Source organism: Haliotis cracherodii, unplaced genomic scaffold (assembly GCF_022045235.1).
Source record: "Haliotis cracherodii isolate W230 unplaced genomic scaffold, xgHalCrac1.p SCAF_28, whole genome shotgun sequence".
NCBI classification, from domain to species: domain Eukaryota; kingdom Metazoa; phylum Mollusca; class Gastropoda; order Lepetellida; family Haliotidae; genus Haliotis; species Haliotis cracherodii.
In genome coordinates this window covers 3963163-3977916 of record NW_027266284.1, presented here as the reverse complement: position 1 = coordinate 3977916, position 14754 = coordinate 3963163, and the positions used below count along the sequence as shown (strand labels likewise).

The 14754-nt window shown below is 36.1% G+C and overlaps 1 protein-coding gene across 1 annotated transcript in view; it reads left to right on the top strand.

Annotated features, from left to right (window-relative positions):
* Positions 1–14754, top strand: part of LOC139473344 (receptor-type tyrosine-protein phosphatase N2-like) — a 244927-nt gene that overhangs the window by 83276 nt on the left and 146897 nt on the right. The window contains exons 3-6 of the mRNA XM_071255872.1: positions 5889–6710; positions 7647–7727; positions 10584–10688; positions 13951–14052. Of these exons, the coding sequence (XP_071111973.1) occupies positions 5889–6710; positions 7647–7727; positions 10584–10688; positions 13951–14052 (1110 nt within the window). The remainder of the gene's footprint in view (positions 1–5888; positions 6711–7646; positions 7728–10583; positions 10689–13950; positions 14053–14754) is intronic.

The window sequence follows — 14754 nt, the reverse complement described above, 5'->3', positions numbered from 1 at the left end:
CCATGTTCGTGCCTTGTACCCCATGTTTGTGCCTTGTACCCCATGTTTGTGCCTTGCACCCCATGTTTGTGCCTTGTGCCTTGCACCCCATGTTTGTGCCTTGTACCCCATGTACGTGCCTTGTACCCCATGTTTGTACCTTGTACCCCATGTTTGTACCTTGTACCCCATGTTTGTACCTTGTACCCCATGTTTGTGCCTTGTGCCTTGTACCCCATGTTCGTGCCTTGTACCCCATGTTTGTGCCTTGTACCCCATGTTTGTGCCTTGCACCTCATGTTCGTGCCTACCGAGATCCCCTGGACTTTTGTATTATAAAAACATTGGGCACCTATATTACCTAGTTTTCCCACCCATATTATTTAATTGTGTCATTTGTGGTCAGCATTTGCTGTAAAATAAGGTGTTGAAGTTTTCACATCACAAATAGAAATGTGTCGAGTTCCTCGTGTGTGTGATATGATCTCTGTTACCATGGGGGCTCGAGGGACGAGGTGTTGGTTGCGGGTATTGTTTCGCAGCTCAGAGTCAAACAGCTCATGTTTCCATGCCCTGCAGATACACTGTGGAGGAAGCAGAGTGTCAGAAAACACCCATTGTAACTAGTGAAGGAAACCTCAGCCGGACTTGCTCTCAGCCCATCATAATATATGTCTACTGCCTACATGTGAAGCCCCTTATTACATGGCAATCAAGGAACTAGTATTTCAATGTATTTCCTTTCTTTCCCAAATCAGCTCTGATTGGATTTACATTTTGAACTTTTATTCCATGTTGAAGGACTATGGAAGCAGAACGACAATATGAAGATGTATTGTTTTAGGAAAAAAATATTTTAGTATCATGTACTCAGGTTAAGACAGTAACAGGTTTATTGCAACATGATATTTAGGCCATTTGATGAGTCATTCGTTCGGAAAAGAGTTGGAACACACCCAAATATATATGACACTACTTACTTGGCAACATATCAAATGTGAAATGACAACTTGAATTTGTTAAGGGCAAGAATTCAAACATACATACAAATAAATATGACATGACAACTCACGTAACAACTTATTAAACAACATATGACAACTGAAATGTATTCACAGCCTAAATTAGAAAATATTCCATAATATATGTAACATAAATGTGTTCAGGGTACGAATTATAAAACAACAGAATGTATGGGACATTACATCTCAGGACTTGAATTATTAAACAACAGAATGTATGGGACATTACATCTCAGGGCCTGAATTATCAAACAACAGAATGTATGGGACATTACATCTCGGGGTCTGAATTATCAAACAACAGAATGTATGGGACATTACATCTCAGGACTTGAATTATTAAACAACAGAATGTATGGGACATTACATCTCAGGACTTGAATTATTAAACAACAGAATGTATGGACATTACATCTCAGGACTTGAATTATTAAACAACAGAATGTATGGGACATTACATCTCAGGACTTGAATTATTAAACAACAGAATGTATGGGACATTACATCTCAGGACTTGAATTATTAAACAACAGAATGTATGGGACATTACATCTCAGGGCCTGAATTATCAAACAACAGAATGTATGGGACATTACATCTCAGGGCCTGAATTATCAAACAACAGAATGTATGGGACATTACATCTCAGGACTTGAATTATTAAACAACAGAATGTATGGGACATTACATCTCAGGGCCTGAATTATCAAACAACAGAATGTATGGGACATTACATCTCAGGGCCTGAATTATCAAACAACAGAATGTATGGGACATTACATCTCAGGACTTGAATTATCAAACAACAGAATGTATGGGACATTACATCTCAGGGCCTGAATTATCAAACAACAGAATGTATGGGACATTACATCTCAGGGCCTGAATTATCAAACAACAGAATGTATGGGACATTACATCTCAGGGCCTGAATTATCAAACAACAGAATGTATGGGACATTACATCTCAGGGCCTGAATTATCAAACAACAGAATGTATGGGACATTACATCTCAGGACTTGAATTATTAAACAACAGAATGTATGGGACATTACATCTCAGGGCCTGAATTATCAAACAACAGAATGTATGGGACATTACATCTCAGGGCCTGAATTATCAAACAACAGAATGTATGGGACATTACATCTCGGGGCCTGAATTATCAAACAACAGAATGTATGGGACATTACATCTCAGGGCCTGAATTGAACTGCCGCACAAGTATGATACTCCTGGTCTTGACAGGAAGTGACAAGGAGACAGAATTTGGTGTTGACAGAGAGTAATATTTTGCAGATATTGAACCATTCTTTATTTGCAAATCAGACCCAATGAAGTGAGAGGTAATTGTTTGTGTGACTGTGAATTGAAATATCTAATTAATGATGATAGTTATGTTTAGTCATGATATTGCATTAAATGCACTAATTTCGCTAATAGTGAATATGTTATAAAAAAAAGATGAATTTACAGAAGACATTTCATTCAGTAATTATTTTACAAGCCTGTATTTATATATGTATCGTTATTATTTTGAACAATATCATTGTTTTGCAATCAGAAACTCACTTAATTCATTTTACTAAAATCTACAGGGCCAATTGTAAATCATTTTTCAAATACTAAACTTCAAGAAATTAAACACCTTGCCAAGCATGTACAGAAACAATCGGAATTGAGAACAGTTACTGTGATTTATTTATGTTGAAACTATTGAAACTACAAAACCCCACTGAACAATGGTTATTGCAAATCCTTTTGTACAGCGACAAGAAATATGACTTGAAGTGCTAATTTATCTTGGTTCTACAGGGAGAGATACACTACGTACTGTCTCCCATTGGATGTGACAATGCCATAAGAACCAGACTCAAGGACAGCTAATTATTTCTGTGACTACGGTAGGGAATCTCATCCCTGTGACAGGTCTTCAAATGTGTGACCTTTACGCTGAATCTTGTTGCCATGGAGATGGATGAGAATCTGGAAATGTCTAGGCTAAATCTAAACATGGGGATTTGGTACTCTGCTCTTAAAGGCACCACCACATCTTTTCATGGCTGTTTCTATACAAAGACATTATTGGTCCCTGCTTGTAATAAATTATATCTTGGGAATCAAATTGAAAGAAAAGGTGTTTGTATTTTAAAAAATTCTATTTGTGTTTACTTATGGAGTAATGCACCGTATGTTTGTGGCATGCAATGTTTTGTTAAAGAAAAAGATTTGGGATGTTTTCATGCATATTTGATTCTCATAGTCTTCCAAAAACTTGAAACTGTTTGAAATTTGAAGTGTTTTAGATTATTCCTTACATGTTAAATAATTACTCAAAAGCAGATTCAAAGCATATCTTCAATATTTACAGGTTAAAAAAAGAGGATTTTGTAACACTAAATTCTTATTTGTCAGTTTAGTGTTAAAATATCAAACCTAATACATTATCACCCCACAAGCTACAATCTGTGTTTGAAGATATTTGAGAGGTGTTTCAGCATATCAAGCATGAAAAAAAATTGATTCTGTTCTTTCATTTCCTGCCTGGAACACCAGTTTGTGGTGTGAGCGGGTAAGAAACTGTGTGACTATACGCATTAAGGGGACATAGTGGACTAATTAGTAGGGCTGAACCCTTGTCAAGCAGGGAGTAGGAAAGAGAACTATAATTTCCGCTACCACCAAAGACTTCCATGGCGACGATCGGGCCTGCTGTCACCCCATACGAAGACGGGCGAAACCTCGACTTAATGAACCTTAATACCGTTATGGCCGCAAGTCGTGGCTTTGACAAATGTAGGCAGATCCCGCTCTCGTTACAGTGCTAGGAGCTCTAGCGTTGCTGCTCTATGGCCTCCCCAGTAATGGCCCCTCAGCAGAGACATTTTTGCCAAGAAAAGGAAAGATTCGAAGCACTAATTGAGGCCGAAAACTCTCAGCATCGAATCTGTAAATTATCTTCTCTGCGCGCGTTACTGGCATACCCCCGCTGGCATTCTGGTCATCTTAGCGCGTGATGAAAGCATGATAGTAACACGTCTAAGCTTATTTTGTTTCTACTAATTATCCGTCTTCTAACAGCCTGACATAATACGCTCCCCACCAATTATTTATAGTTATTTTTACAAGATCAGATGGCATTACATTTACACACACAATGTGTTTTCATATTTTGGTATTGGACGAGACCTCTGGCATTTTTAGGAGATAATCACATATCTGGAACAATGTTGTCACCATTAAATAAATATGCAAGTTATGTTTGCGTGTTTGTCGATATGTTTTTGCATCACGTTGCAATTTTAATTGGATCTTATTGAATATTTCTAAGAGTTGAATCTTTTTCGTCCCTTTGCTAATAACATATTGTATTTTGTTTAACTGCATCTGTTATTTGTCCAAAGGTGGAAAGTCTCACATTTCATACAACAATTTAAAAATGGATCTTATGACCTTGGGGTGTTAGTCATCTTTTGGTGATCTTAAAGGAGAATTCTTGATCAAAGTAATTCTTGATTCAAGTGTAATACATTACATTCTTCCATTAGAATGATTTCTTTGAACATACGTCTTTAACATTACTAAATTAATTTTAATTTTAATTATCCTCATTGAAATATCACTATCAACAAAGTAATGCAATTTTGCAAGCACTAATGGCGATGAACAAGGTTAGCATTTTGTACATGCCTTCTTCCTTCTCGGCTTGCCATCTACTGAAATAGACAATACAGACTTGATTACAACCAAGATGGCCACCATGATACTGTACCTAATAGGAAATGACAGCACTCTTATTTTTGTTGATATTCCTATTATGAGATAATGTAACTTGAACATAATTAAGCTATTTGGAGTAGAGTCTACTCTTTCGTTGTCATTTGCTGTACTGTGCAAGCCATCCTTAATCAGCATCCCCGCTGCACTGTCCTCCATATTAGGGCTGTTTTTTAAGACAACTATAACTACCATGTCATTATTCGGACAGGAAACCATCTCCGCGACGGAAGCAGGTGAACGAGTAGGAAAATTGTTTCCGATCCCTTTCGGACTCAACATTTCCCAGTTCTCTGCTCCTTAAAACTGGAGATTTCCGTCCATGACATTTTGCTAAGCTTCTTGTCTTTTTGAGAGTGCCCAAATCTCCTCCTTGCACTCCTGTAGGAGACAGGGCTTGCTTTTTCTCTAGAAATGGCGTTCGGTGCTAGTATTAGGTATAAATATATGCAGAAAGAATAATGTAAATTGTTTGGATCTTTGAACAATTTGAGAGAATATTTTCCTCTGAATTTGGAAAACAAGATGCGAGTACACTTGTGTCTATCTTTTAAAACTGTTATCATATTAGATGTTTTTAAGATTTGTCTTTTTAATTTTGATATCACTATGATGTAAAATGTCAAATTTCAATGTTTCTGATTTTGAACAACAACAACAACATCAACAGCAACAACAATGTGGTACATATATCTTTGTTGTTGTATTTTAGAATATACCTTGTATGCTACATGATCTTCCAGTGCATTAATTTCCAAAATAATCTCATAAATCAGTCCAGCATATTTTTGTATAATATTGCTAAACACTGTGTCATGTGGCCTTGACAGTGCACTATATTATCTAAGATATCGGCTTTAAATGAATTAATATTTGTAAATCATGAATTATACAACCAAGCAAGAGAAAATTGTTACATGATCACATATTGCATGCAAGGAACTATGCACTACAAGACAATTAACTTTCACTTTTACAAAGATGTCTTTTTTCAAGTGAATTATGATATTACATTGTCTCCAATTGTATATATATATATTAAACACACAGACTTGGGTCATTTATAATGGCTGTTCTTTATAATATTAATATTTCGCTTTTGTTTCCAGATCAGCTTTTTGGCAGCTGTGAGTCTCTACAATACCGTGAGATCTCCGAGGGAGAGTTTGAGTTCCGTCTGACAACACATCAGCTAGAGCAGTTAGAAGATCAAATATGGCTTCTCATAAGGAAAGGGTTTACCTGGAAAGATGCTTATACACAGTGTTCTTTACAAAATCTACTGCTAGCGTTTGCCCAGGGTGAAACATTTGATAGTCGTTGGTGCGAAGAAGCTTTATCGCAACCTAACTCATACTCTGAAAATGTTAAAGAAGAAATTGCAACAGTATTACAAAAACTTATGGACTTTCAAGATGGCCACCGTCTCCAAGCATCTGCTGAGGGACTAAGTCAGGCAGATATGGATTCTCTCATTCCAAGTTCTGATAAGAGGGATGAGTTTGTTAACATTCACAAGTATTTCGACGCTTCCAAAGGGCAGTATAAACGTGACCCGTACATGGAAGAAGAAACCAATCCTCGAAACTACCTCACCCCTCTTGGGATGTCCGATACTTCAGGAGGTGAAATGGCTTACCTTCAGGATGTTCCTCAGCAGGAATCACAGTCAGAAGAGGATTCTTACAAAATGGCTCAGTATCTGTTGGCTCTGGAACGTATGGCAGGAACCGGACAGGAGAAGGAACTGTCGGAGCAGGATCTTGGACTTGGGGATTACGGAACTCCGGACTACATTGAGGAAACTGCCAGTCCAGAAACTATCATCAGTGATGCCCCTGATGTCCTGGGAACAGAACAAATGAGTTATCCCCCCATGGAACCAGAATCCCTAGGACCTCAGATGGATGCTGAAGGCATGGACAATAATGGTGTGTGTTTTTTTAAGAAATATGGAAACTTTTGTGATATGAAAATTGTTTTGAGATATTACACATGGTAATAAAGGAAAAAAGATTTTGATCAAGTTACATTTCTTAATAGTGAAAGTCATGGAAGGTTATAAAAAGAAGCACCTGGTCACTTGTTTTTCTCATTTTAAGCTAATTTTACAAATGTAATAGAGGACACAAATGTTGAGAATACTGGCAGTATAGATGGCGATAATTACAGTTTGATTACACAAGAATATTACCAATGCATGAAATGCTCGTTTTTCTTTTTTTTGGACAAGCCAGTGTTTAATTTATATTTTTGAACCATATCATGGAATATGAATTATATATCACATTTCTGACTAGAAGTGTTAAGAATATAATATTTCACATGAATTTGATTGCCTTCTTTGAACAATTTTGACATGACTTTTAATAAAAGAACCAATTATTGAATTAAAATGCAAAACATATTATTCACGAAGATTTCTTTAAAGCATCAATTTCTCAAATTGCAAATTTTCTTCTCATGATATCCTTATCTGTTTGATCTTTGCAAATTTAAGTGGATTAATAATAAAAGACGAATTCACAGCTTTTTGCACCTCGATCTGTTTGAATTTTGAAATTGAAATATTTTTCATGTTGAAGTTGGGAAAACTTTTTGAATTAATGGTCTTTTCTTAAATGTGAGTCGCTGATGATACCAAATTAGGGGGTATCATTTCGTTAAAAAATTCCCCAATTTTCTCTTTTCGAATTGATCCCAAATTAGGGTTGCCATTTTAACGAGAGGAAGTTACTCTTGGTCGGCCATGTTAGCGATGACCTTTAATTGGTGCAAATTGCGGCGAGATTTTCAAGGTTTCGTTTCTGAGTCCATTTCACAAATTGTGCTCTGATTTTCCCTTTTCTGCATATTACAAATTACAGCTCCTGCTAACGAAGCTACCAAGCTCCTTGACAATTCTGATTCAGGAAAAGACGACAGCCTAGGGCTTGACTCCAGTGCAGGTATGTTTCAGTTCACGATTGGAGTGCCACTATTACTAGTCGTGTGGAAGATATTAGCATCTCTTCTTAGCATACCAACCCTCAAGGTGCTTCGGAAGCTGAGTCTAGAAGATACCAATTTGTCTGAGGCGAATGAAATTTTATAACTTTTTTTCTCCTTTTGAGTTTTGGAAACTTGTGCATCCCTCTTTTCTGCATTTCTCGTGTCACAGAAAGAACTTGTTTCAACCAGCAAGTAATCATGCTAGTTTTCCAATTCATTGCCATACCAAGGGTTTATTAGGTTAATGTCAAATTGGAAGTGGTTACATTTTAATTTCAAACAAATTGGTCATTGGTTTCTTGTGAAATTTTCTGTGTAACTGCATCAGAAAATTTGTTATTGAGTTTTTTCTTCGATTTTTTTCTTGCCACTGCGACTGTCTTCTTAAACTTTGGTTGCCATAGAAATAAAAGATTACCCCATCGCGGAAGGGCTTTGTCAGACTTTGAAGCAATAGCCAGTAGGGCTGTCTAGGAGCCAGCATGCCTAAAAAAACCACATAGATACAAAAAATGACATGAAACAAATATATCATTGAAAATATTGATTTGAATATAAAACAGGGTTGATAGAGTGTCTATTATACAGCACAAGAACATGGGATTAGATATAATAGAAATGAAATTTTGCAGGAATTTCTTTCTGTGGGCATTATTTGTAAATGTTTGCTCAAAAAAATATTTTAGAAAAAGAAAATGATATTTATTCTTGATATGTTAGCCTGTATACAAAATCAGCAGTTAGAAACTTTGTAACAATGTACACTATTATTTTTAGCACATTAATTAGTATTGATTTTATGCACATGATTATATAGACAGGAAATAAGACATTTACTCTTAAATCACAATTTATGCTCTGACACTGACAAGATTTCTAATTTACCTTCTGACCAGACAGTGAAATAAATGAGAATTCAACAGGCATAGCTATACTATATTCATCAGCAAACAACATAGCTATGATATATTTATCAGCAAACAAAATAGCTATGATATATTTATCAGGAAACAACAAAGCTATTATATATTTATCAGCAAACAACATAGCTATAATATATTTATCAGCCATACCGTATTCGACCCATTAAGTGCCCCTCCCCCAATAAGCGCCCCCCCCTTCCCGGTTCCTAAAATTTATATAGTAATTATTTCGTTTTAAATGAAAAGCGGGGCATGACTGTATTCTGTTTATTTTAGATATTTGTGACTTTGATTATAATGCGCAGAAAAAAATTACACCGTACCCCTTCAGCGAAGTCTGGCAAACGAACGGGTGATGAGAAACTTCGTCAGTATACAAATTCGAAATTTGAGATAAAAAATCACCAGACATGTTGATTAACCGTTTAAATTGTATTTTTTGTTCAGCTAGGCATCGTTTTATATCCAGGGATTAAGATTACCTTGTGTATTTTCTCGTAAACTAAGCCGGACACAGCAATCAGCTGTACACACGTTTTCTTGGAATCTACCGGTGATTCGGTCAAGACACACCCAATGATATAACTTTACAGGATCTTAAATGCAAGGATCGGCAAAAGTTGTATCTGAAACTATTTTTTTATCAGGAAAAATATATTCCAATATCTTGTTAATTTAGATGCAGCTTTTACTAAACATATTTAGAATAATAATAACCCTAAGCGAAGCAGCTGATCGCTATTGCCGGGTATTATTTTTTACATGGAACCTGTCTGACCAGTCACCGTCAATTACGACGTTGACATAGAATCGTCCAACAAAAACAAATATGACTTTTAACGATTCAAAGTATGGCATTTATGATATATGTATCCATTCTCTGTCAACTTAAGTTCGTTTCAAGGGGTCAATAGCGGTAATCTGACCGTGGTGGCTGTTAATAACGGTGAGTTGTGCAATCTTACGATCGCTTCACACACGATTTCGCCGAAATTAATTAAAATAATATTAAAAGGAATTTTGAATAAAATTAATGAAATAAGTTACAAACAAAAGTCCAGATATACAAAGAACACTTTTTATAGCCAGACAGTGTAATAACATGAATAATTTGTGAACTTCAGTTTGGATTTGTTGACATGGTATTTCCGGTGTTACGTGCTCACAGTAATGTCTTTCCATGGGGGAAAAAACATCAAAACTCATTAATTCGTGTATAATGGGCACCCCCTTCTACACAGCTGTACTTTTTGGAAAAAAAGTGCGCACTATTCTCAAAAAAATACGGTAAGGCTTACTGATGAATTTACGCCAATTTGACCTGAATTGTTCCCAATAAGCGCCCACCCTTTCTGTCTTTATTTAAGCGCCCTGGGCGCTTAATGGGTTGAATACGGTAGCTATGATATATTTATCAGCAAACAATATAGCTATGATATATTTATCAGCAAACAACATAGCTATGATATATTTATCAGAAAACAACATAGCTATAATATATTTACCAGCAAACAACATAGCTATGAAATATTTACCAGCAAACAACATAGCTATGATATATTATCAGCAAACAACATAGCTATGATATATTTATCAGCAAACAACATAGCTATGATATATTCATCAGCAAACAACATAGCTATGATATATTTACCAGCAAACAACATAGCTATGATATATTTATCAGCAAACAACATAGCTATAATATATTTATCAGCAAACAACATAGCTATGATATATTTACCAGCAAACAACATAGCTATGATAAATTTATCAGCAAACAACATATCTATGATATATTCATCAGCAAACAACATAGCTATGATATATTTACCAGCAAACAACATAGCTATGATATATTAATTCTGAGATGATTTCCATGTTTTACAGATGCTCCAGCTGAACCTGTCAGGGAAGATTCAGAAAGTGTTCAGGGTGCAGATATCCTTTCAATTTCACCACCGGATGAGAAGACGCTGGAAGATCTGCTTGAAGGTGAGGAGGAGTCATGAGGAGTACAAATGGTAGGGTAGTCTGGTGGTATAGTACCTTCATATCACACCCACAAATCCATGAACAAAATAAGGTTTCTCATTAAGAAACATCCCCAACCCTTCCCTTCTTTTTGTTTTCTCAAGTGGCAGACTTCATTTATCCATGGAGGCATGTGTTAGGTAAGGAGAGATAACTCTGCAACCGACATCCTGACAATCTGGGTGCAAGAGGGCCTCCTCTTAGCCCAGGCCTGCTCTCATTCCATGTTGTGTGCAAGTGAGGACATATCTCACCTGCTGCCATCACAACAGTTGCATTTCACAACACCTGCTTGGATATAACTGTGTAATTCTACACCATTAAGCTTTTGCCCTTTGTAAAACATATTATCTTTACTTACTGTGATAGAATATGTTTTTGTGCTTTAGATTTTACAGATTTGAGTTGTTTAGTTTAACATGATTTATTGATTTGTTTTTATTTGAATTGTATACTTTTATATTAATATTAATTCTTTTAATATATGTAAATATGGTATTGAAATTATTTGGTTATCTAGTTCAAAACTGACGGAAACTTATTGTGTTTTATCTGTATTATTTCTTTTCAAATATTGTATTGAAACTTCAAGAATATTGCATGGAATTTGATAGAAGAAATGGTCTTTTGCATAAAGCTCATGAATATTCAACAGATAAAGAGTATGTGATTTTGAATTAAGTGTTTTGTGGTTGTAGCATGTGCAGTAAATGAAACAAACTGGGAAGTGAGTGATTTAAATCCCGGCTGTTTACTGGGTTGTGCCCGGCAACAATATCAGTGTAATCTTATCCTTTGAGGAGAATTTCATGTCCATCATCCAGCCAATTACCACACGCCTTGGTCTTTCAATAAACATTTGCAGGATATGACAAGTAGTGGCAATTTTCAAATTCTCCTTTCTTTAAATCAATCTTTGAAAGATTAAATCATTTTTATTCTCATCCCTGGAGACTTGGAGCAGGAGTCTGGCGATGTCCGAAATGTGTGACTGTCACTGAAATGTGTATCGACCAATCACATTGGAGGACGCAACTATCGACATTGGTCACCATTGTGGAGTAATGTTGAGAATCTATTGGGCTTGTATGATAAATTAGTGTATTGGAATGCTGTCAAACCGTTGAGTTTCTGTCAAATTCATCCGCCGATTTTTTCAAGGGAGTATTATTTTCTCTTGGTGAACTGGAAAGCCCACAGGAAGCCTATGCCCCACAACATATCAGCAGCAGAATTATTTTCTGCATGAGCAAAGTCACCACATTGGGTCTCTGTCAATATTTCGAGAAAAAATGGTGAATGAATTATATCCCATCGTGCAATTATTCAAGCACAGTGGGGTGTTGAATAAACGGGCTTGAACAACATGGTTGCATCACAACAATTTAATAGGTTTCCTACCTTCAAGTTTAAAAATATTTAATCCACATTTTATTTAGGAGCTCAGTCGAAAGCAGGGGGAGGTAGTTCAAATATCCATCAGTTTCCTAACAGCAATAGATTGCAATGGATTATTTCTGAAAAATTTTATCACAAGGAATTTTATCACAAGGCAATTAAGTTGTTATGATGCTATTGTTATCTCTGTCAAATAATATTCTAATAATTTCTTAAAAATCACAATACAATATTCAATAGCCCAAATAATGATTATTTCTTATAACAGTGTTATCAGTTATTTTGAGGTAAATGTGGGGGAAGTTTATCACAAGGTAATCAAGTTGTTTTGATAATATAGTTTATCTGGGTCAAATTATATTTTAATAATTTCTTAAAAATTACAATACTATATTCAATAGCCCAAATACTGATGATTAACTTACAAGCAGTGTACAATATTGTCATATCTGCTTGTATTCTCATGTTGAAAATACTTTTCATATTTAGAAGTACAGATTCTCTCTGAAAGTTTTTATTTCTTTCTACTGTTTCAGACATATTTCAATTGATTCAAATTATTTCCCTGTAAACTTTTTGCTGCAGTGTCTAACAGACATAATATCACCGAATTATCACTTCTTTGTGCTTCAGTCATGGAAGATTGTTAGCTACGTTTCTGTCTGCATGAGATCTTCTAATACTGAACAACAACAGCTTCAAAATATTTTCTAGCAGAAAACTTGAAAACAACAAGGGAGTAATAAATGTGACAACATAGATAAAGGCTGATTTTTTCAAATAAATGAACCATTCTTTTGTGTGCAGAAAATGAAAGATTACATCTTGATGAGACTTACAAAACTGACAGTCATCCCAGTAATAAAACTGAGCTATAATTGTCAGAGAATAAACCACAGGAGCACTCAGGAAACTTACAACTTCTCTGATGTCCAGCAATCAGCCTCGGGCTGAGATAATAATGAAAGTTTTCATATTTTGTAGAAAGAAGCTTGAGCATTATTGTGCATCATGGTGAAAATAGTTTTTTTCTGAATCACTTTTAAGTTCTTAGATATTGAAGTTTTTCGCGAAAAATCAAAATGAAATGAAAATGACTGCCAAGTTGTAAAGAACTTGGCCATTTGATGTCTTGCCATTTTAGTGTGTGTATATGTGTAAGTGTAGATTGTATCAATTCTCAACTGTGATGAGGTGAAAAGTGGTAAGAAGGTTTAGTGTGTATCAGTGAGTGAGTGTGATTTTGTTTAGCTCTATATAGACAATATCCTGGATCAAACAGGTGGACAAATGTTGCACCGGTCTGAGGAATCAAAGCCTGGGTATTGTTAGATGCAGGATATGTTTCAGTCAGTGCTTCCAAGTAGGCAAGTATCTTTTCTGAACATGTGAAAGCTGAACTCTTTTTCCTCAGGCCAGGGGCGGTCGGGTAGCCTAATTAAGCGTTCGCTCGTCACACCGAGGACCCAGGTTCGATTCCCAACATGGGTACAATGTGTGAAGCCCATTTCTGGTGTCCTCCACTGTGATATTGATGGAATATTGCTAAAAGCAGCGTAAAACCATACTCACGCACTCACTCCTCAGGCCATCAAGCATGTCCAGCCAGTTTTATTTTTAGGGGTATGCAATCTGAGGACAGATGATTTTTTTGTACTCTTTTGCCCCAAATTCCAACCATCAAAAAACACCACCGCCCCAAAGTATCAAGTTTTCGATCCCTTATGTCAGTTTAAAAATATTTTCTGATGAGAATTGTGTTCTGGCCTAGAATGAGTTTACAACTAGCATCCTTCTATTTGCTTCTCCTCTTCCTCGTTCTCAGGGAACGTGAAGGCTAAGAACCTGGAGGATCCCCAGCTACAGAGGCTCACCAAGTATGTAGAGGCTATGGTGGACACCCTCGACACAGATCAGACAGACACAGGTGAGACACATTCCATGTGATAGCACAACACAGTCTGCTTACACCAGTATCATGATTGTTGTCACACAGCAGCTGATAACACCAGTCGACTCTGTCATCTCACTTACTGTATTTCAAATTTCATTTCTTGTAAGTTGGTATGTATCCATAGTTATCCACTTGTTGATTCCAGTTTGTGAGTGAGTTGATTTCATGCTGCTTGTAGACTCATACCAGTCACATCACTGCGTGACACCAACAAGGGGACATGAACCCATGTTAGGGGATGAAGAACTAGTGTTTTAACCACTAGACTACCTAATAACCCTGTGATTACAGAGTCATCTCCCTTGTTTTTGTGGTGACACATTAAAAGATGAATACAAGATTTCTAATTGTATCTTCTTTTCCCTGTGTCCTTGTCTTGGTTAGTATGGTGGTCAAGGTTTTCTTGTTGTTAATGTTGATCTAATTTTGCTACTGACCGTGAACATCATTATCACTAAAATGTCATTTTGTGTACCCTGATTTGGAAGACAATTAGACCCTGAGGTAGATTACTGCACAGAAACACATGCAGCTGACATGATGGCCTGTATTAATTCCTTGTGTAATCCTAACTAAGATGCCTGTCTTTGTGCTTTCTTTGATATGTACCACCATTATTATTTTTAAATTTAAACATTCAACATTTTTCTTCACATTTAGATGGTAATATACTTT